This window comes from Cebus imitator, unplaced genomic scaffold, assembly GCF_001604975.1.
Source record: "Cebus imitator isolate Cc_AM_T3 unplaced genomic scaffold, Cebus_imitator-1.0 Scaffold48, whole genome shotgun sequence".
In the NCBI taxonomy this organism is placed as follows: domain Eukaryota; kingdom Metazoa; phylum Chordata; class Mammalia; order Primates; family Cebidae; genus Cebus; species Cebus imitator.
The window spans coordinates 2,437,908-2,462,835 of NW_016107363.1; the positions used below are offsets into that span (position 1 = coordinate 2,437,908).

The 24,928-nt window shown below is 38.6% G+C and overlaps 1 protein-coding gene across 39 annotated transcripts in view; it reads left to right on the plus strand.

Annotated features, from left to right (window-relative positions):
* The window catches only part of CADPS (calcium dependent secretion activator), a 471,006-nt gene that overhangs the window by 326,210 nt on the left and 119,868 nt on the right, over positions 1-24,928 (plus strand). For 23 of the 39 annotated variants that reach the window (XM_037738038.1, XM_037738041.1, XM_037738051.1 and 20 more), the window contains 4 exons: positions 5,007-5,143; positions 8,533-8,720; positions 10,772-10,930; positions 23,655-23,756. In XM_037738038.1, coding sequence (XP_037593966.1) covers positions 5,007-5,143; positions 8,533-8,720; positions 10,772-10,930; positions 23,655-23,756 — 586 coding nt within the window. The remainder of the gene's footprint in view (positions 1-5,006; positions 5,144-8,532; positions 8,721-10,771; positions 10,931-23,654; positions 23,757-24,928) is intronic. The other 16 variants (XM_017527379.2, XM_017527388.2, XM_037738052.1 and 13 more) reach the window with 1 other exon arrangement.

The following is a 24,928-nucleotide window of genomic DNA, read 5'->3' on the forward strand; positions in this document are numbered from 1 at the left end:
AACTTGGGGCCAAGGTTTAGACTAGTTTCTGCTTGAAAGTGCACCTGCTCTCCATAAGTCTGTGTGTTCATCAGCCCGTGTCTGTATTGTAGATACGACTGACAGTGCTTGAAGTTTCTTAATGTAGGTACCAATATCAGTGCTACCCATCCCAGCTTAGTTTGAAGTCAGTCTCCTATGCCCATGTCACAAAGGAGTAAAAAATCTTTGTGCTATTAAACCCCCGAAGTGAAACAGGTAGCAATGTTTGCAAGGTGTGTTGAATTATGCCCTAGATACAGAGCCTATAAAATCACATAACTCACTCTCAGTACATTGGTACATTCAGAGCCCTTGCAGACCAAGCAGGACTTATGAACTACTTCCTAAGGCTAGGTTTGACAAAGGTAAAGATTGAAGTTGGTTCTTAAAAGGTCAATCTTTGATTTCTAGAAAACTGATAAATACAGTTAATGAAAAAGAGCATTAGTATGCATCTTCCAAAGCAAGAGATCATCCAAACATCACTGCGGTTTTAAGCAGCCAATTTACCCTCCTAATTCTTTTTTGCTTAACCTGATGTTCAAATTTATTTTCATTCTCTTGACACATGCCAAATATTGGCAAAGGAAGTGATCCCAGAATGTCCTGAATTCAGGAATTCACTCTTTCATACTTCTTGCTCTGGGCTGTTTTCCCTCTGCTAATGTCAACACTGGAGTTTTCTTTTTCTTTAATCAACCAATTCCAATTGTTTGTACAGGGGGAAATGGAGTTGCAAGGAGCATTTATTTTTTATGTGACACTGTGGAAGAACAGACCGGGACAGTGCAAGAATGACTGTATGGTGTTGCTTGGGAAGCGCCCACAAGTTCTTTGAAACAGAATTTGGAACAGCTGGACCACTGCAGTGTTTTATTTTAAAATAGACAACATATGTAATGCATATGGTCCTAGACATGTATGGAGACACAGGCAGACAATCTGAATGGTATCCAAAGACACCTGCACCTAGAATTCTGTTTCCTTCTATAAGATTTTTTTCCCCTAAGAGCACATGTTCCTACTTTTGGATTTGCAAGATACCATCTGAATCCCCATGTGTGTGACTCCTTAATAAAGTCAGTGGGAAGTTTCCTGGGATGAAGGTGTCAGAATAAGTCAGTTAATAACCCTTCCTGAGGACCTGGCTCCTCTAAGAGCTGGCAGAGGAAATAACAGATTAGAAACTTGCCCTCAAGGAACATGATATCTACCAAGGGATTCAATTTTATGTCTGTGTCTTGACCACAGAGAAACTGGAACATAATCCAATGAAAACACAGAGACAGGACATAGGAATTGGTTATAGAGGGGCACAAAAGAAACATAAAGCAGAGAGAAAGGGAAGGACTCCCAGCTTCCTAGAAATGATAAGGTTTAAGAAGCAAAGAAGGAATAGAACATTAGCTATACATTCAGAGACATCCTGGCTCACTAAGAACTAGAAACAAACTGGCTTTTCGAACACTAAGGATCCTACTTGTTTACTCCTACCTAATGTTTATTGAGATCTTAATATATGCCAGGGCCCTAGGTACTTACCGGGTACTTCTCATCAGATCCTCTCAACAGTTCTCTGAAATAGACTTGAATATTACCTTCAATTTACAAATGAGGCCAAGGAGGCCAGAGGCATTAAGCAACCTGCCTCATATCACATACTTAGTAGTGGCAGAGCTAGTCTCAAATATGTTGTTTGTGACCTGCCTAGACCAGGTCACTTAACTACTTGCTATGCTAGCTCCCATTAAATAAGCTGTTTCCGGTGAATTTCGTATATAAATATTCCACAAAATCAAGAAATAAAAATATTTGTTAGTAGAGTGAATTTCTGTATTCTGATAAGATAAACACATTATTTTAATAAATATGTATTTAGTACCTACTATGTGCCAAGTACTGTTCTAGGGCTGGGAATGTAGCAAAAACAAAAACTACCAAAACCCCTGCTTGGATAAGCTTAAACATCAGAGTTTTTTCATTAACACCTTGAAACCACACTCCCGGTTTACTCCTCCTCCTTTTTTTTTTTTTTTTTACAATATAATAAGCTCAGTAAATATAAGCTCAATGAAACTCAAACATTTTGTGGGAGCCAGCCACTCTTGTAAACACTCTTGAGTTGTTGAAACCATTGGAATAATGAGCCCAATTCTGAGTAAATGATACTTTGGGACAAGTAAAATCCAGAGGCTGCTCACTTTACTTGCTGGAAATTCCCACCACATTAAGCTCCATTCCACACATCGTGTGCAAGGGATCTTAAGGATCATTAAATTACAGCCGATGACAGCAGGAAGAGAACTAAAAATTCAGCTCCTCTTACACACAGGGAAACTGATGCTCAGAGAGCTAAACAGTTCAGCCAGCATCCTACAGTTATTTAAAAACAGAGCTCAAACGAAAATCCAGACCTCCTAAATCCAGTCCTGGGATCATGCTACAAGTGGATCAGGAGAAAGAGGAAAGAAAGGAAGAAGGAAAAGGAAGTTTTATGTTGACGTTACTTTTTGAAAACGAAAGCAGGCTGATTTTAGGCTTATTTTTCTATAAGCTTGCTTTAAAATGTTAGTAAAAAATGAAATTGTTCTTTAGATTTACTCTTAGCCTAGAATTCGCACCATAAAGCTGCATTCATTGAGCCATTGTGATGGATTGAGGGGTGGGGAGTGGGTCTGAGCCCAGGTCTTCATAAAGGAGCCAAGTCGCCTTTTCAGATCCATTTTTCTAAGTGGCCAGCAACGTGAAATAGGTCATCAGCAAAGTTTTCAAGAGTTTCAACAAATAAACAGAGTAAGAGACTTGAAACATGTGCCATATTCTTTTACCAGCTACAAAAGAGGCCCCTTCTCCCTGAGCTAAGTGACCATTTGTACCATCATAATTGAAGAGCAATAAAATAGCCAAGCCAAACTGGCAGAGAAAGGCTCCGGCCGGTTTGTCAGCTTGCAGCCTTTTCTGAGAAATTCGAGAGCAAGAAGCTGCTGCTAGCCAAAATGCCTGATCTATCTGTTAAAATTGGGAGGCGAGAGATGGATAAGGCTTTTTATGAGGATGAAACAGCATGAGCAATTCGTGTGTACCCCACGCTTAGTTTTTCCTGAGTTAAATTGATCTGGGACTGACAGGTTGGAGGTGAGAGGGCAGAATCTATCATCAGAGCGGATAGAGAAATGTAACCTGGGTTGCAGAGTGTCATTATGCCAGGGGAGACTACAGTTGGAGCAGGTTTAAGGCACTTGCCTTGGGCCGGAGGAGTCACACACATGCCCTAGAAGCAGCTAGCTTTCCCCCCAGCGACAACTTGCTGGCCATCCTAAGTCAAAGAAGAAATGTAGTTTGGAGACCAAACAACCAAACTGAAAGAAGCCTCCTAGATTGAAGCAGCCAACCTCAAGCTGAAAACACTTTGCTGAGGATCAATCTGAGGCAGTTAATGCAGCAAGGAGGATTCTTTCATATTCTCTAATATAATTCCCGCACATGTGATATCCTTTCCAAAAGCTGTGTTTTATTATTCTAATGGAGTGATTTGGCTGTTAAAATACACATTCTTCAACTTGCCTTCTGGAAACCGTTTCGTCTGTGAGTCTTGGGCATAAACGACACATCTCGTTCAAACACGAACCACTTGCTGCTTCTGTACAGAATGACAATATTATTTTTTAAAATCTAACAATAAGGAGGTATAAATCTGACGATACCATGAATTTAGGTTTGAATGATTTATTAATGTAATATCAATAATAAAAGAGAAATCATCATTTGAAAGTCACACTGCTAACCATCACCCAAGCTAACAGCCATACCCCAAGCCTGGGAGAGGGAAAGAAAAGCTGCCTGGGACCGAGGCCACATATGAAAATATTACCCAAACTACTCCCAAGTCAGAAATCGATTTTTCCCGTGTCCTGACAGCATTGCTAGTTCCTGGCAGGTCCCTGTGTTCCAGTAGAATGTTGCATGCAAGAGGGTGGATAAAATCTTTTGCTTGATTTGATATAAGATTCTTTTTCTCCATAGTCTGCATATCAGGAGAGTCAGTAAAGATGAGGTGGAGTGAGCCAATTTCTTTAATGGAGAGCACCTTCATTCCTGCCTCTTTAGGATTTGCCTGGTCACACGCGAGTTGAATTCTCTGAGTTATTTTGCCAGTTGAGTATAGTGTATTTTAGTTACACATGTTGAGATTAATCAGTTAGCCCTTAGGAGGTTTTGCCTACAGCCTTCACCCCGTAAGGAAAAGTGTGAATACATTGAGACTATCAATTCACAATAAATGGCAGATCATAGCCCTTGCTGAGTAAATCTGTTTGTCTCTTTCCTAAGCTTTGCTAACTGAGTAAGCACACTATAAGGCAATATCCTTGATTATCACAAATTAAATTCCCATTTAACTTAATCTCCAGGTTTCAAGGAAATCTTTTTTTTTTTTTTTAATTTTGGAGGGTGGGGACTCAAACCTTTTATGAAACCAAATTGGCAACAGGGATTTGGAAGAAGAGGATACAAATATTGTCACTCTGCTGAAAATCAGCATAACCCTTTTTCCAGATAATCCCAATAATTGCAGAGAAATTGATGTAGACATAACCACTGGAATGGCAGAATCTATTAAAAACCTACAAAGCTAAATAGGCTATCTTAAGCAAAGATCCGATCTGCTTTCAGTGTTTGGTGAAATGCAGGCGAACTTACGGTCTTGTGCTTAGTTTTTAAAGAACAACATAAATGCACTGGAAATGTGATCATTTGATAAACATGTTGATGCCAATATATTTTTGCCTAAATGCAATAAACTCACCAGTAAGTGATGCAAGTTGACAATGGGAGGTAAAAAGAATATCTTGGGGATGTTAGTGGGAAGCAATGGGGAAAGAGCTAATGTTCATAATGTCTAGTGAATTCCTGTGTATTTGAAATGTCAAAGAAAATGTGATGTGTTTCTCTAAATTGTGTCTCTCTCTACATGTATAAATGAACAGACGCAGATAGAGCTCAAAAACATGGCATGGATGAATTTATCTCTTCCAACCCCTGTAACTTTGACCACGCTTCCCTCTTTGAGATGGTACAACGCCTTACTTTGGATCACAGACTTAATGATTCCTATTCTTGCCTGGCAAGTATATTCTTTGGTCTACAGCAATTTAAACATTACATATTTTTCATTTAAATATTTCTCTACCTTTATGTCAGAAGCTCTTTTCTCCATTACAAAATCCCTTTAACAATTATAAATGTGTTTCCGATTTCCTGGGTTGAGATAGTTTTACTTACCAAAGAAACAAGACTGAGCGGGAGGAAGTTATCAGTAGAAACAGATCCAATTCCCCAGCCTCCCTATCTTAGCTTCCCCCTTTTCAGCTGCTATATGAGAAATATTCCCAAGAGGGTAATCGAGTTTGGCACCTGCTGGTGGAGAACTTGTAAAAATTGCCTCAGTAGCTTAGAGTTTACGATGCCCTTCCCTCCCCATCCCAGACCTGGTAATCCTATCTCATTAAATGAATGTATTCTCTCTGTGTATTTTCTTAAAGGTTAAAATGATTTGTAAATAAACTTTATTTTTTATAAGCTAAATTGATTTGGGTTTGTTTGTTTGGATGGCTTTTTTTTTTCTTCACAATATTCACAGCATTTTTTCACCCTTTGAGAGAATTTTTTTATGGTGCTTAGATATTTGGAAATTCAGCTATCTATCCAGCAGGAGTATCAATATTTCCTGAAATCCTATTTTAAAGCTAGATATAAATGATTTAAATTCAAGGGAGTGCTATTATATCTTTATTGGATTTCTGAAGATACATTTTTGGCTTTAAACTATCAAATTCAAAAGTCTAAAAAAAGACCCAACTTCCTTCTCAAGCCATAAATTGTTATTTCATTTCTTAAAGGTATGCTATTAATCCCACTTTATAGATGGGAAAGATGAAAGAAAAAGATGAAATGTCTTTATATACAGGAAAATTCTCATCCCTGATTCTAAACACTGAAGTTAATATATATAATATTTATACTATATAATAACTAGGGTTAACATATTATTGATACTAATATGTATAATGACATATACATATACTTCTTTAAATGACATAGCTATATCCTAACTCTATTCTGACTAATTTTTATTTTAAATTTCTTTATTTTTTGTACTAAAAGCCAAGATATTAAAAAAAATTGTAGATAAAATAGTCTTAAAAACAGAAACAGAATTATGTGGAATAATTTATTAATCTGTATCTCATGAAAGATTCATTGATTATCTCAGGTTTAGAATTCCTTCATCAAAAGAATCTGAACTTTGCCAAATTGGAAAGGAACACATCACTTTGACTTAAAAAAAAAAAAAAAAAAGAAAGAAAGAAAAAGAAAAGAAAAAAAGCTTACCTTGCATTGCAAGGCAATTTTTTCCCAAATGTGTTTTGTACAATTATGTGATTGTTCACATAATTATAAATGGCATTCATGAAACTTGTAAGAATATGCCTCTGAACTTAAATCATTCCCGTGTGTATATAATCACTATTCCCTTAAGGAATTTTTTGAGGTACATTATTTTCAATACTTTTTTCACATTATCATTTTTTAAAACAATTTTCTTTGTTTTAAGATTCACTGTGAAGAAGAGTTTATAAATTAGACCAGAAATGAAATATTCAAACTTGCTTTCCATTAGTTACTTATAGGCTTAACATCATGGTCCAAAATCTAAAATTAATTTATGAATAGCATAAAACAGCTTCCTTCCCCATTTGTATACCTGTATATATTAGTCATTATTCCAAAATTTCAGAAAATAACAGAAATTAAAAGGACCTTATCTCATGCCTCTATATATTCCATTTTCTCATTATTACAATCTTTTTTTCAGTTAGTTTTGGAGACCGACCAGCAGGGATACATAAATTTTTCTGTGTCTTCGACTGAGTTCCTAATTGATATTTCTTCAACTCTTTTCAAAGCAGCTATTTTGGCATCTACAAAAGACTTGGTGTCATCTGAGTCGTAGAAAATATATTTTAATCTTTCACAGCAGTGTTGTTTCTAAGATTTAGCATTTGGGGTAGCAGATGGAGTGGCAAAGAAGTTGCCTATAGGGGCAGCCCACTGCCTCGACTACTCTCCGCCCTCTGCAGTAACTTATAATTTGAAATAGGAAAGATGCCGTCTTTCGTTGGATGCATCACTGAGCTGCATGTTGTCAATTGAAGATTCTCAGATCCCTAATACAAGATTAGAGTGTTGCAAAGGCCTCTCTCGCTGTACTTCTGTGGCCTCTACCTGGCCCCTAGTTGTTTTCTCTTTTTGCCTTTTCTCCCCTAAGATGGAGCAATATTCAAAAGATGACTCAGAGAAGACCCTCAAAGTAAAATTAAGTTTATATTTAAAATAGCCCCAAATTTCCAGCTTACAAAATATCACCTAAATTGGTTTATTTCTTGCTTTGAACAGACCCTGAAACCAGAAAATGCAATTCGATTTCAGGCTCTGCCCAAATGGCAACTCACTTGGCCTTTCTGAGCACCTGTTTTCTTAAGTGCACAATGGGAGTAGCAATTTTCCATCTCATCATGCCACCAAATCTGCTCTAAATTGGAGATCTGAATTCCCATTCTCTTGTATAGCAGAGTTTGGACTGGTCCCATAGCAAGCAAAATAAATAATAAAAATACAAACAATTACCAGAAGAGAAAATAAAACTCTAAACCAGAGTCCAAGAAGTTCCTCTCAGTTTAATGGAATTATATCTGATTCACAACTTGAAAACTAAGTCATGCTGTTCTCTTTGGAGACTTATGTTATTACCTTCATTTAAAAATTTTTAAAACACTCCTTCCAAAGTGGAAGGATTTATGAAGTCCTGGCATGTATGTAGACCAACCCTAAAATTTCCTCATGCTCTAGAATAGAGAAAACAAGAAGACTTGGAATAAGACAGAGCTGGATTTGAGTCCTGCCTCTGTTTTGTATTATCTGTGTGAGTCACTTAACAACCAGGATTTCCATTTTCATGTCTATGAAATAAATCTCCTCTGTCTACCTTACAGAGTTGCTATAGGGCTCATCTGAAAGTTCTCTGCTAAGCGTAAAGTTCTATACCAATGTAGAGCATTAACGTCATGATTTCCTCTTTATCAGTAACCACGACTTTGCCACAACCCCACCCCAGTACTTCTTTAACGTGTATGGTTCAGTGTTTGAGCAATAGGTAAGACTGTTTCTGGAGCCATGCTGTCTGCTAATCCTGCTCCATCACTCACTAGGAAATTTTATGTCTTCCCTGCACTCAATCTTTCCAACCATGTAACAGGAATAACAGAATGTACCTTATTGGTCCATTGTGAGGACTAAACCACAATGTGTTGTGCACAGTGGCTGACATATAATAGTCAATCATTGAGTATTAGCTCCGGTTATTTTTCAGTCCCCTTCTCCAGCCCAACTCTAGCAGCTCCCCAGAAAACAACCTGTATTTAAAAGAAAGTCTCTCCTTTATTCTTTATATAGGGCTGGTTCAGTCCTGGCCAGGTGTTTGTACTAGACGAGTATTGCGCCCGAAATGGAGTTCGGGGGTGTCACCGACATCTCTGCTACCTCAGAGACTTACTTGAACGGGCAGAAAATGGCGCCATGATCGACCCCACCCTTCTTCACTACAGCTTTGCCTTCTGTGCTTCCCATGTCCATGGGAACAGGTAAGTGGGTGTTTGTGTGTCTAGAGGTGATCCTTAAGAAAAGGCACTGGCAATGGTTTATGGCTAGTCTTGCTTTTAGTATCTGTTTGTCCTCATTCCTTCAGTAGTATGCACACACTTACACATACACATTCGACACACACACACAAAGGACACTAACTTACTTTCTTCTAAAAATAAATGGCAAGCAGGGCTTCTAGGGCAAGCTCGGAAGTTAGACCAATCCAGGTTCAAATCATAGTTCTTCCATTTACTGGCAATAACCCTGGTTGGTAATTAAGCCCTATGTGCCACAGTTTTCTCATCTGTAAAATGGGATGACTGTATCCCCCTGGAGTTGTCAAGAGAATGCAAGTACATATAACGGGCTCACCATAGTATCTGAAACATGGCAAAAACAATAAATACTTGCCTTTATTTTTGTTACTTATTCCATAATTGCTTAATGGAGACTTCCTTAGTGTCAGTCACTCTGGTACACAGTTAGTATATGTGGTGAGTAAAAGCCAGACATCAAACAAGGGCAGAATTATATTCAGATTGGCGCTCTGACTCTGAGGAAAGGGAATAAAATTCCATGACAGAATTTAATAAAGAAACATGACTCAGAATGGTAAGATGGCAAGGAGGGCCTCCCTGAGGAAGTGATGCTGGAGCTGAGAACTAAAGCATGTGTAGGAGTTGTGTGCTTTAGGAGTTGTGTGCTCCAGGCAAAAGGAACAGCATGTACAAATGTCCTGCAGAAGGAGGAAGCCAAGTACATTTCCAGAGCTGAAGCAAGCTAGGTGAAGCTGGAAGGCAAAGATGATGATAACACTTTTAATTTAACCATAGAGCCTGGAAGAACTTTTGAGATCACAGTCTAATCAACCCCTTCATTTTGTAGGTTTTATATACAAGCCCAAAACGTCAAGTCTCCTGACTCTGTACTAAGTACTCTCTTTCTTTAGACCTTGCCCAGCTCCTGGAGGAAAAGATCCATGTTCTGAATAATGCAAAGCAGCAAATAATTTAAGAACATTGCCATGGCTCTGGAGACACGGAATAAATTTCCACGCTGCCACAGCCAGTTAGTTTACTATCTCAATGTATGTAGCCTTGCATTAGTATGAAGACAAGCCTGTATTATCCCAAAGTTCCCCAACCAACAGCCAGCAAAGCCACACCCAGGGAACACTAGGTGGCTTCAGAAACCCAGCCTCAGATGCAAAACTCACTGCTCTGGAGAAATCCACATGTGGGAGAATCCAGAATTGACTACATTTATTTTAAATCAGAACTGTGCCAGTCATCTTCATCTTTGCACGCTATACGACTGAAATCTCTGTAGGATTTTTCTGTGTTTTTCCTCCTTCTAGCACTGGTGTATTTTTATAAAATGCAACTTCAACCTTTAGAGCTAGATAACAATAGCATTGTAGGTTTGAATATTTAACAGGCAACAAGGTTATCATCACCTCCCATTGTTATAAGGTTTGCTAGCCCAGCACGTGACCTTTTATTTGCATAAAAGATACTCATGAAAACTCTGATACCTGGGGGGTATCTGTGCATAATTCTGCTTTTTATAAATATGTACACTTTGATGACTATCTGTTACAGCCTCTTGGACTGAATTTTTTAAAGAGAGAGAGAGAGAGAGAAGTTGCATTATATTCTCTGGGTTGTCACACTGTATTCTACATATGTTACTGAATAAGGAAGTGTTACAAAATAATGAAGTGTTTTTGTAAACTCCCTGGTAAACATCATCATGAATTATGATACACATTGTCTGGATTTCATATTGTAAGACTGCCACTTGATTCACAGTTAGGTTTATACATCTTGTCATGGAAACAGTTTTGGATTTCTTATTTTCTTTTCAGTTCTGATTTTCCTTATGCAAGTTTGCATCTTTTTTTCTTATTATTTTAATTTGAATGCATTTGTGCTTGCTTTTTCATGCATCCTTCTTTTTCTTTCTTTTGTTTATGCATGTGCGTGTGCTCTTGGTTCTCCTATGGCTGGTCACACTCTGTGCATGCCTCATGCGACTACCCCCTCCAAAGTCAACAAATGCATGCGTACCTTAGTGGGCTGCCACCAAATATAGACCCTGAAGGGAGCAAAGCTCCCTCCCCACCTGAACCAGAGGCTAAAAAAGATACCAAAAAGGAATCGAAAAAAAGAAAAGATTCCAAAACCCAGGCAAATCAAGAGCAGAAAAGGTAAGTTATGTGTGTATTGGCTTGTGTTCTGTAATATCTTTACCCTTTCCCCAAGCCTCCATCCATGCATCACTTCCACCTTTGCAAGCTTTGAGTAATCCTGAAGTCTCTGTTTCTTTAAGCATTTTCAAAGGTGCAATTTAAAAAAAAAAAGTCCTAGCAATGGGCAAAAATGCTGTGTATTGGGACTGAATTTGAGTCAAGTGTTCAGTGACTTTTAAAACATGTTCATATTGAAAAGACTAATTAAGCAATATGTAAACAGAATTGTGAGTCAGATTGCTGTTTTAGTGGCATCTAGTTAGGGGTCTGGTACCTTACCAAGTCATTCATAACAAGCAACCCATGCTTTATAATTTTAAATATATTTAAGGAGCAAATAAAATGGATTGGCATAAGATGGGCCTATACGTTTATAGTAGGGACATCATTTTCAGCAAATACCCATTAGTTCCACATTCATCTTATAAAAGAAAATTCATCTCAAATAATGATTTGTAATAATGGCACAAGATAAATTCTATTGCTAAATTAATGCTTCTTAGTAGAATCACTTAAACATCGGTATGTAAGCCACTTTTAAGTTCTAAAACTTTGTTTATCCTGTCCTGTTTCCTATGACCTTTCTCTGTGGTTTTATAAATTGGCAAATTGGTGACCTTTTTTCCCTTTTAAACTAGGTTCACTAATTATTTACAATTTTATTCTATGTCCTTTTTCACCTTTTGTACCCTCACCCCAAATTAATAACAACATTTTAAAGTTTTTTGTTGTTGTTGTGGTTTTAGAACCGATGATTCTGATCCTGGCATTGCCAAGCTACCCAAAATTCTCAAGCGTGTATGCTGTATGCTTCTTCATTATAAATTTATTCACTGAATATTCCTAAGTCCTGAAATGTATACAGTTCGCTTGTAGACAGGCCAAATGAAAATGCAAACTTTTGCTTTCTAGAGAATGTGGCAGGCTGTCAATCAGTATATGTGAGTCCAATAGTGAAGGTCAAAGAAAACCCTATTCCATGTGGCCATTCATCTCCTTCACTGCAATATGTAAGGATAGAGGTGAAATGCAGTTTCTGTTTGTGTTTCGCTGTAAAAGTTAGATTGCAAGGCAACAGTAACTTGCAGTTAGGAAGAAAGTGCATACAGAATGTTGTAGGTTCCTGAAGGTCAGGTCTGACAAGATGACAAGACTTCGGAGAGGAAGTCTTCCTGGCTGCTGTCCAAGGTGCTGCTTTTGGAAGGCTCAACATCCAAGCAGAACAGAGAACAAATGGCCACTGTTGAAAGGCACATTGCTTGAACCTGATCTATTTCTTATGCCATGAAAAACTAACCAAAATGATCTTGATTGGTCCCATTGAGGCTTATGTGTGTGTTTCAGAATCTATGTTTTCAGGGCACTTTTTTTTAATAAAGAAGAAATCATAATAGTAAGTAGCAGTTGTGTAGCTTTCTACAGTTTACAAACTGCTTTCAATCATTTGTTATAAAATGCTCAGATCAGCTACTTTTATATCTATTTTGTAGATGATAAAATCAAACATCTGTAAATTTAAGCAACAAGCCTAGATGTTCTAAGTCCAAAGCTCTTTCCTTTTGCACTACACCAGGACTATACTTGTATGCTTGAGGACCTGAGGGTTAGAGCCTATTCTGTGTAAATCTGGGAGTATTCGATCCCATTTCTGTGCCTCAGTTTTCTCCTTTCTGTAAAGTGAGCAGACTGAATTATAGTATCTGTAATATCCCTTTAACCTCTAAAATTCTCTTCTATGGATTACAGTAACAAGTGAAATAGCCCATCTTCAGGTTCATAAATAAAAGTGTTTTCAAAGGTGCAATTTAAATAATAATAAAGTTTAATAAAAATAAGGATAATTACTATCATTTCATAAGTACTTGCTATATTCCAGGCACTAAATGAAGTACTGTTGATATATGTTATCTCATTTTATCCTTATTAAATTCATATGAGATATGTATCATCATTACCTTCACCCAATTTATGAGGGGCTTGAGGCTCACATAAATTCAGTCACTTGCCTGAAGCTCCATAACAAATATCTGTCTGAGCCTGATTCAAACATGGATATTCTGACTTTGGCACTTCCATTTGCAACCACTCTACCTTCCCACCTGTCCAGGATTAGCACTTATATATGGTGTGAGATGCCAAACCTGGTCATTTGATATTTATTTCAACATTTCCAGGTGAGATGCTACAGCAGTCATCTGAATTAAAGAGTAGTCTGAAGATGGCCAAAATTAATATGGCCTACCTGGAGATTTTAGCTTTGTGGAGAAAACCAGAGTTTATCTGGAGTTTATACCACCTAAGGAGAGAGTCTCCTTTGAGCACTAATTAACTGCTTTTGGGATTGGAGAAACCACATTCCAAACCTTTCACCAACATGACCAGCATTTGGATGTGGAGATATTACCTATTCTTTGTTCCAGATTTAAAAGGAATTCATGACTCATGAAAGCAACTGCCTTTTAACTGCCTTTAACTGAATAAAGCCCATTCCCACTAAGATCTCAAAACCAGATTCAGATTAGGTAAAAAGATTTTTTTTTTTACCTATTATTAACTCAGCATTTCCCAGGCAGCTAGAAATAATTAATGACCACTGAAGAGGCAATGACCAAGTGTCTCCCATCTGCTCTAGAAGCTTGTATGGCATCTCTATGAAAAACTATGCTCTGTGAATCAAAGATACTCTAATCAAGAGTAGACACATCTGGTCAATCAGGAAGATGTTTGCTGTTCATAATTTCAAGCACTGGGATATAGGGAACCATCCACATGTTTGGCATTTTTTAGAATAGTGCCTCTCAACTGGGGGTAATCCTTCCCCCCTCCCCCACCCCCCCCCCCCCACACACAGGACATTTGATAATATCTGGATATATTTTTGATTGCCACAGCTGGGAAGGAGTGGTGCTATTTTTACCTAGTAAGTAGAGGCTAGGGATGTTATTAAACATCCTATAACGCTAACGCACAGGAGAGCTTCCTGAAAGCAATGCCAAAACTGTTAATAATGCCAAGGTCAAGAAACCCTGTTTTAAGCCAAACTTCCTGGTGATTAGCTGATTTTTTCCTTTGTATGGATTTGTTGTTTCTTTTGCACAAGACTTACCCTATGTCTAAAAGCATAACAGGTACCACCACTGATTTTCGATCTGTGCAGTCATAGTCACACTCCACTGTGCACATAAATCATGTGGGGATTTGATAAAATGGATAGTACTAGGTCCCATCCTCAAATACTTTCATTTGGCAAGCCTTAAATGGACCTGGGGGCCAGGCATGGTGGCTCATGCCTGTAATCCCAGCACTTTGAGAGGCCGAGATGGGTGGATCATAAGGTCAGGAAATAGAGACCACCCTGGATAACACAGTGAAACCCTGTTTCTACTAAAATAATAATAATAATAATAATACAAAAAATTAGCCATGGATGGTGGCTATTTTTTTTATTTCTTTTTTTTTAAGTAGCCTGTAGTCCCAGCTACTCAGGAGGATGAGATAGGAGAATTGCTTGAACCTGGCAGGCAGAGTTTTGCAGTAAGCCAAGATTGCACCACTGCACTCCAGCCTGGGCAACAGAGCGAGACTCCATCTCAATAAAAAGAAAAAATAATGGATCTGGGAATCTGCACTTTTAATAAGCACCCCTCTTGACCATGATTCTAGAGCATTTGGTCTTTAGATCACACGCATTTGGGATTTTGGTTGTCAAACTAGGCTGCCCACTAGAATCACTTGAAGAGGCTAAAAATGCCAATGCCTAGGCCCCACCTGCAGAGAATCTAATTAATCTGGAATGTGGCCCAAGTATCATGAGTTAAAATCTCAAGTGATTCAAATACTTAGCAAAGTTTAAGACCCACTGATTGAGGGAACTAGTTTGAACTAACTCTTTAAAACTGAACCCATTTTCTCAAAAGAGAGAGGGGAGTAAAAGGAAAATGTGAGCATGTTCAGCTGGTTGCATTTGGCGATCATAAAATCCACAGATGTAAATTGCTACATCTTCTAATTTTTAAATCAGCTCCTAAGGTTGCAGTACTTTATTCTCACCATAATATTTTTAGTATTCTTTGTAGATGACATTTAGATTAGCATCACTTTGGTCACTGTCCCACAGTGACAAGGCAATCAAACAGCTCTGATGATTGCAAGTTGCGTCAATGTTCCTTGGATCTCTTTATTATTGGGATTGGAATTTTTTCTCATTTACATTATTATTTAACATTTCTTGAATGCCAGCGCTGCTCTTCACATATGGCCTGTGTAGAAAGTACATTGTATCAGCAATTAAAAAATCTATAATGCCAACCACCCCAATCAAAACTACGCTGCATAGATTAATGAGTAAAGCAGATGTACGAGGGCATGAATCTTAAAAATCTCTGAAAGTGTGGTCCAAAGATATCTTTTGGGAGATGCATCCAGAGCCAAGATGCTGCCTGTGTTCAGAGACTAGGTGATCCCTTGCGGGTTAGGATGTGAGTAACCGAACGATGAATGGAACCCACTTTTCTCCTGTTACTCTGTCAGGATGTCTAAGTAAGTGGTTTCATCCTCCCTGTTGCCCAAGATAGAACCTCAAGAGCCATCCTTGACTTCTCTTTCTCCCCAGCCAGTGTGTCACAACAACTCATTTTCTATATCCTGACAATACCCCTAAGTATCTCTCAAGTCCATCAATTTCTCCCTCTTTTCAATACCACTACCATAGTTTAGGTCTCTATTTTCTCTCCCCTGGACCACAGTGATTGCCTTATTGACTGTGCACTTGCCTTTAATATTGGGCGTCCCTTTCAATCCATGTTACGTAATGGTTCCTTTTATTTCTTTTTGGTGAATGCCTTCCTAGTAGTAAATGAGTAACACACAATTTTTTCTTTCACTCTAACTCTCTTCTCTTACTTTCTCATACACAGGCATACACACACACACACACACACACACACACACACACACACACACTCTGACATTATATCTGGTGCTTCTCAACACTTCTTCCCATAAAGATAAGTGGCAAAAACTGTGTAGTAGAGATAGCTCTGTTTTACTGACCACTGCGTATAGCACTTTATATAGCAGGCAGGCATGGATGGGGTATAACAAACACCCCCACACTGTTGGCTTCATGTTACGTACTGAACACAAGGATCATTGCACCTGTGAACATGAGCATGTCGCTGGCTGGCCTTCCAGTTCTGAGCAAGTGCTGGCCTTGCACATGGCTGAGTCATGCTCTCTAAATTTTAAAGAACCAGCTTTACTTAATAGGAAGTACTTGGAAGAGAAAGTGGGAAAATTTTTCAAACAAATTTCAAGTATAAGTAGGCATCCCAGATGTCCAAGGAGAAATTCTCTTTGGAACTTGCCTCCTTTTAACCCACGTGACTCTCTTCCTGACTTTCCCCATAAGAACAGCAGATTTTCCCATAGAGACATGAAATCTTGTGAAATGTGCTAAATTATCTATTGAATTGGTGCAATCTTTCTGGCCCATAATAAACCATCAAATAATGTGCATTTTCCTTTTAAAATTCCAACAATGTGCCTTCATTCCATGGTCATTGAATTAACTGGTACAAAAACATATTTTCAGATGTCACACCTCTTTTAGAGTGGATGCAGTATCAAAAAGCCACACATATTACTGGTCTGACCACTCAGAATTTTATAGTATCTTCAGAATGGAATGTAAAGCTTAATTGTCTATATTTGTCTAGAAATAAAGAAACACATCTCTTCTCCTCTTATTCTTCAAAAGGAGAAATCTATGTCGTGTCATTTTTTTTTTTTTTTTAATCTCACTCTGTCACCGAGGCTGGAGTGCGGCAGCATGAACTCAGGTCACTGCAACCTCTGCCTCCCAGGTTCAAGTGATTCTCCTGCCTCAGCCTCCCAAGTAGCTGGGACTACAGACACACACCACCATGCCCAGCTAATTTTTGTATTTTTAGTAGAGATGGGGTTTCACCATGTTGGCCAGGATCATCTCGATCTCTCGATCTCGTGATTTGCCTGCCTCAGCCTCCCAAAGTACTGGGATTACAGGCGTGAGCCAACAGGCCCAGCCTATAGTGCCAGTTTTTAAAATTGGTCCTCTTGGGGATAAAATGCATGCTTTCCTGCATTTTGCATACTTTCTCTAATCATCTGTTGCGTTCTTGCGTCATTCAATACCTGGACTGAGCCTGAGCCACTTTGAGTAATGTCCTTGTGTCTATAGCATCCATAATCTTTGTGATTGTTCAGATGTGGAGAGAGACTTCTCAACTACTTTCACCCTTTAATAGAATTAATGACACCTTCTGATACTGTTGGGTTATGACCACATATTTTGAAAAACTGTAAACAAGTCAAGACAGTCCTCACTGGTACGTTTTTGCCCCTTCCAAGCCTCATTTGGAAATTAACTAATAGCCCCAAGAAGCTACAATACACACTTGCAATATTGTAGGAACTGCTTATTGTTGCTTCCTATCTTACTCTTTATGATACAAACACTTTGATATATTTGTTTTAGCAGCGTGTCTGAGCCCCAGGGCATCAGGGCATAATTAGAAAAGGGCATGGGCTGGAAGGAAAGGAGAGGAAGGGGTGAGGCTGGCTTAAGCAGTAACTATGGGACGTGAGGGCCCTAATTGTAATTTATAACTAACACAGGATTGTACAAACCTTACAGATAAGCAAACAGAGCTATCTCCTTTTGAGAAGACAATGCTTTGGTGTTATTTTGAATTTATGGTTATTAATCACTTGAAAGAGACAAAGGAAAACATTCCATGCAAGGGTTAAATTCAAAGGTATCATTCTAAAACTAGAAATAATAAAGAGTTAGTTTCTGGGAGAAGTCTTTTTCTTTTTAAGTCAGGGGTGGAAAGAGGATGTTTGGTCTAAATGTCCTATTTAGGGAGCACTGCAAAGAACTAGTATATTCTGTCCCTCTCTGGCCCTTTAAGCTCTCCTGTTTCTGGGCTGGAACAATTTCGTAGCAAGTAGGATTCAGTTATCATGCTTGTTTAAGGACATTTTCATGGATCCATAATGCGGTCTGCAGGCATGCATCCATTTGGAGAGAGAGAATATATCATGTTTACGGTGCCTGCACCAGCATATGTGGACATTTGCATTTGGAGATGAAAGTATATTCCCTCTTCAGCTGGAGTTTTACCCCTTGTTGGTAGTGACTGGAGCCTGAAAGCTGGTTGTATGCAGAGCAGTGGACCAGACACTCTTTCCTGTTCTGCTGAATTCATTCATTTCTTTTTACACCTGGATTCTGCCCTTAATCACCAAATAGGTACAATATCAGAACATATAGATCATTGTAAGCTTTGAATTAATTTAGCATCCTGACCCTCTTAAAAAGACATCTTACCTTTCGAAAGGTTTTGTGGCCCAGCTTTTAACATAATATAGAGAATTATTCCAGCAAGATAATGAATTGCTAAGAATCTTGTGTGCTCACCTGGGTGTGTAGTGACAATTTATCAACACTAAAGAGGTAAATTCATTTCACAAACCACATTGCATCTTGAATTATTTGACTACATTGTTAACATTTAATTTCAAATATTAAAATGTTTCACATTAAAAGCTCAGTACTTAATTATATTAATCGTATAATAGATATTAGTTAATAAGCTCCAACTCAGAAGCACTTGGGAAAAAGAGGACAATTTGCATAACCAGTAACTCAAAGGATGGGCAGCTGGGTTACGGTAGTTTCAATTTGACAAAAAAAGAAAGAGAAAAATGCAACTCTAGATGTATTATTATTTGTGACATGGCTCAAGATGGGAGACTGTGAGGAGAGTGAAGATGACAGAACTGGTGCTAAGCACTGTGACAAGAAGTTGAAGAGCAGCCGACATGACATCTTTCCTATCGTGCTGCCGAAAATGTCAACTTTGTGAAGGACAGTGAGAAAATGGTTTGCCGAAAACTTGAAAGGTAGATTCCGGAGATGCCTGCCGTGTCAGATGCAATATAGTCTGCTGTGGCTGGAGAGACCCATTTCTGGCTCCAGTGATGGCCTGCAGGTGGGAGAGCTTCCAGTCTTCAGCACGGCTCCAAAAATGACTGCGCTTGACCTGCATATTGTCTCAAGTTTGCAGGATCATGATATACAAGAACTGAGTTGTTAGCCAGTGTGCAGTTAGGTGGAACCAGAGACCAGGGGCTATGTTTGTGTGTGTATGTGTGCACGTGTGTATGTGTTTCTAAAGCTAAGTTTGAAGGCATCATCTATTAAAATTTGGAGCATGGGGAAGGAAGGGATATGTGCTTTATGAACTTACAACAAGTTCAATATGAGTAACGAAAACTAACTTTGAATAATATAAGCAAAGGGAAGTTTATTAGGATGATGCTGGGGGCCTCAAAGAAGGGGAAGGAAAAACTGGAATTAAGTCAGTTGTGGAAGAGTAGAAAGCACGACTGAGGCAGAAGTTCATACTGTACGTTAGAGTAACCTGAGAAACCTTAAAAATGCCCATATCAGGCTGGGCTCAGTGGCTTATGCCTGTAATCCCAGCACCTTGAAAGGCTGAGGTGGGAGGATTGCCTGAGCCCAGGAGTTTGAGACCAGCCTGGGCAACACAGTGAGACCTTGTGTCTACAAAAAAAAAAACAAAATTAGCCAGGTGTGGTGGCATGCTCCTGCAGCCCCAGTTACTCAGGAGGCTGCAGTTAGGAGGATTGCTTGAGCTTGGGATGTCAATGCTGCAGTGACTGAGATTGTGCCACTGCGCTCCACCTTGGGCTGAATGAGACCCTGTCTCAATAGATAGATTAGATATAGACAGACAGACAAACAGATAGATGATAGTATGTCTAGGTTCTACTGCAAACAAATTAATTCAGAGCTTTGAGGATGGGACCTTTTGCAATTCTAAGAAACAGACAAGATCAAAAACTACTGACCTGTAAGGACAGTTCACTCAAGGCACAGCTACTGGGGCAAGCAAATTCCATCTGTTTCTTCTAGGCTTATATCATTTGCTCAATGTAAGGATTCCAGAGGAGAGTGCCCTGGTAGCTGAACTGATGACATAGACCAGCTTAAATATGGAGTGACTATGAAAGGGAGGGGCTGGCCTCTAGGCAGCCCTTCAGCATTAATAGTAAGGGACTAGGCACTTCAATTTACCCTGACACAGGAATGCCCACAATGTGGCTGAGGCCACTCCTCCAAATCCAGGGGTGTTAGAAAGTGGCAATGAACCCTAAGAAGCCTGAAAGCAAGAAGACCAGAATATCCACAGTCAGGACATGAGAGGAGAGAGAGTTAGGCTTCTAGAGAGGCATTCTTTGTAGAGATACATCTCAGCCTGGAATTTTCTAGCTCAAAGTTTAAAATCCAGCTTCACCCCTCCTCTTCTTTCATTCTTTGTGTCTCCTTAAGTGATTTAGTATTGAGAAAGGAACAAGATGGAAAGCTAGTTTTATGACAGTTGTAGAATCACCCCCAAATATTTTCAGAAAGATGAAACAAAAGCATGGCATCTGAAAGATACCAATATAGTTCTACCATTTTTTTTGCAACCAGCACTACTTGGAATGGGACCTTGTAAACAATACAAATGCCACTTTTGGAAGGGATTCATAGCTAAATAATACCATGTATCTCTTGCAAACTATCTCAGGTTCCAAATCCACTCTAAGAGAAATCTGGAACCCTGAATCAAATATACCCTCTCTGCCACTGGAAGAGCCACCCACCTAATATTTTTTTCTCTATAACAGTGGCTCTTAGGGTGTGGTCCTCGAACCAGCAACACTAGCAACAGCAGAAAACTTGTTAGAAATGCAAGTTATCAAACCCTACCCCAGCTCCACTGAATCAGCAGCTTTAGGGGACCCACCAATCCAGATTGTCACCAGGTGATGCTGAGGCTTACTCAAGTTTAAGAACCACTGCTCTAGAAAAAGTATCTTGTTGCTTCTGCAGAAATTTTGCTCTAGTAAATATGTAACCTGAATTTTTCAGTTAATAGCACTATAGAAATCTATCTAAACCTGTATAGTTAATATTGCCAAATTATAGGAGTCAATGAACAAGAAACTAATGTTTGACGGAGTTTTCAAAAGCAATGAAGTAAAATCAAACAAAACAAAGGATTCTTTTGCTTTTTAACTGACCTGGTTACAACCTAGGATCTTTGACAAATTGTTATTCCTGTATATCTTTTCTTCACTTTGTAAAATAGTATCTCCTGTTACCAATACCATTTCAGAGCAATTCTGGCATTTACAAACAAATTAACATTTTATGCCGAAATCATTCGACATAAAACTGTTTTCACACCTGCTTTTATTGGTGAACTCTGTACTTGTACCTTACAGACTTTGCTTTATTTTTAAATAGAAATAGTCACACTGACATAGGTAATCAAGAAACAAATTTAAGAGACAACAACGCTAATTTTTAGTTGTTTACTTTTATTGGAATAGTGAGATTAATGGTGTTCAGAAAGTAGTCCAAGGGGAGGTTATCAGGGAAGAAGAAGCTGCTGATACTTTTAATAATTATAAATGGGAATCATCAGAACAAAAGGAAAAATATAATCCAATGTTAGGTTTGTAATAATATCCTTTGTAGTGAGAATTAACTGAGAAGGCCAAGCATACACTAAATGTTCACTTTTTATCATCTCAGACACAGAGCAGAAAGCTGCCTTCTAATTGCCTAATTGCCTTGGAAGGCTTGTAGGGTAATGAATGAATGGTTTTATTCACAGTGAGATTTATCTCCTAATAATGACCACAGATATCCTGGCTGTTCATGTTAAATGCCTTCCGTGCTTCTTGCTGTCATCTTTAAACCCCTTCTGAACTGTAAAATTATATTTAATAGCATTTTTCTCTGGGTTAATTCTCCACTAAAAAACAAAATCCTTTAAATTGCTCCAATTTCCCCCAACTGAGTGTGTGCATGCACACGCTAATCATATAAACAAATGTGTGTTCAGTGCATAAACAAGCTGAATTTTGTGTAAACAAATGTAAAAACCACAGCTTAAGGAAATTATAGATTATAGCGTATGTATGAAAATTACAAACAAAAGCATCACATGTTTTGCAGAGGCCAATAAATTCAACCTGAGATCTAACTGTAGATTCATGGACATTTCACATAAAAAAAAAAATGCTGTTGTTGTTAACCACGGTAGCTTGCACCTGTAATCCCAGCTATTCAAGAGGCTGAAGTAGGAGAATCACTTGAGGCCAGGAGTTCAAGGCTGCAGTGAACTATGATCACACTGCTGCACTCCAGCCTGGGCCACAGAGCAAGACCCTGTCTCTTAAAAAATTATTAAATAAACTTCGTAAATTAACATTTGAGATTTACCAGAGAATTTGAAGACAACCTACCTGTTTTTTATCATTTTGCCTTCTTTCTTTAGAAGAGTATGAAGTAAGGGACTGAACGGGATTTTACTGTTTGGGAGTTATTTTTTATAAAGTGGGAGAGAGGAAATTTTTTCATTTTTCAAATAGGGTATTATCAAAAAAGAAGGAAAGCTGACTGATTAACCCCTCCCAGGAGGTACATTGCTGTCATTTGCCAAGTCTTTTGTACAGTCAGACTGGTCTAGTATAAAGGATTTTCCCAACTTATGCTGGATCCTTGAGAAGGCCTATAAATAAGACCATTTGTTTGGTCTCAAGATGACTTGCATTTGCAAACTGAAGAATGTTCCAATAGAAGTTTTATGGTGACACACCAATCTGCAAACTGGCTCAGCCAGTAGTCAAAACAAGTCACTATGAGATCTGGGAAGCTGAAGACTTTGAGTGGGTCAGATTATCCTGCATCTAGTTTGAAACAGATCAATTTGAGCTATAAATATATAACCTCCCTTTATATTTTCAACTTGAACGGTCCATAACAAATAGGGGGTATATGTACACACCTAAAGGTGACACGGAACCAGGAGAATACGATGATCAAACTGAAATCACTTATTTAATTGGAGTTCTTTTTATTACAATGAATAATAGTTTACTAAAATTGGAAAACATGATTTGTTCTTTGGTGAATACATGAGCACTTAAATAAATCCAAACATCTGTAGTTATAAGCAGAAAATTGAGCAATGTAAGATGTTTAACACTGGGAAAGACAAAAACTTACAAGGCATCTGATTTTCATAGGAATTTGTGTAAATAATTCAGGGATCCCAAATCCAAGTGCCTACAAGAGAGATAGGTAACACAATTTAGCAATGTGGACCCGGTGAGTGCTTGTCCCAGGTAAGGAAGAAGTTGTTAGCCAGCAATTAATAATGCCAGCTGTTTCACATTTTCAAGAAAAAAAAACAGAAATCAGAATTGTATTCTAAAACTTCCCTGATTTTAAAAAATGTTGCCAAGTAGTTCAAATTTCTTAAGCTGTGAGCCAAACAGAACAAGTTCAGGGGCTGGACTTAACCAGCAAGCCACCAGTTTGCACATTTTACCACTTCACAAGAAGTGAGCTACAGATCTGCATGTTTCCAAAATGATAACCCAAACACAACCCAGCCCTTTTGGAAGCCAGCCCTGAATAGCTGGGCTTCTCCTGAGGTCACATCTATCATTGTAGTTGTTCCTTCTAAAATGGACAGTTTCCTCCTGCTAGAGATTTGATTTGATGGTGTCAGCATATGAGGTTCCCGTCATTTCATGACATGTCTTCTTTCAGGCCTGATGGAATCGGAACTGTGACTGTTGAAGAAAAGGAGCGTTTTGAAGAAATCAAAGAGAGACTCCGAGTTCTGTTGGAAAATCAGATTACACATTTCAGGTAAGGATCTGGGGCTTGAGGGCTTTGATTAGGAGATGAGAATGGAAAGGGATAAATAGAAGGCTTAATGTTGCAAAACTGTAAATCTACCAGAGGATAAATTGGATATTTGGAAATAACTGAGTAGAACAAGCAAACCAGTCAGACGTGGTTCTGCAATAACCAGGAGAACTTTGCATTCTTAAGTTCATGTTATTTCCACTTAAAGAACAAATCCTGCCATGTTTGAGCTGACCCTGGTCATCAATCTATTATAAAAAGTTGAATTTGAAGTTTCTTCAAGGTTCCTAAGTTAAAAAAAAAAAATCTTGTGAATCAGAACATAGTGAACAAGAAAGTAAGTCAGTGGGACTCCTAGGAGAGTGTTCATTTTCTCCCCTGCCTCAGAAACACGACTAGCTGGCTGCACAGGGAAAGAATGAACCTTGGATCCACCTGGGTGGATTGAATCTTCCCTGCATACTCAAGAGAGCCAGCAGATTCTGCACTTGAGCCTTACACCACATTGCACACTTCTCCCTTGGAGCAAATTAGGTGTTTTTAATGCTCTCCTGGTGGTTCTGGACCAGAGATCCCGAAATAGAAACTGAAAAATAATAATAGCATTTCTAATGGTCCCTATTGATTAAATACTTACTATATGCCAGATACACAAATGGAGGCTGGAGAAGTATTAGCTCATGTCAGAACAGCTTTGTAAAGTAGTTATCATAATCCCCATTTAAACCAGGATTAAAATGAGACAAGAGAGGTTAAGGAACTTGCCCAAAGCAGGCCAGCCAGCAAGTGGAAGAAGTCGGATGCTTACATAAGATAGTCTGGGTTTAAGTAGCCATGCTAGTCTCTCTGTCCCATGCACAGTGTCCTGAAGGGCCAGTGACAACCTGAAACCAGTCACTGGAACTCATAGTGGTACCTGACATAGTTTTTTCTGTGCCGTCAAAATCCTTCTGGATAAATCTTTATTGATCTTATGCTATATGTAAAGTGCATTACCAGTAGCAGAAGATCCATAACAATAGCAAACCGTAAGCAGGGAAGGACAGCTAGCAGAATCAATAATTTCCTCTAAATCCACTTTTCTATTCCATATATCAATCTTTTGGGACTTAAGTAAATGTATTTGAATTTGAGCCAATTCCATCTAATACTTTTTTAACGCCAGTCTCAAT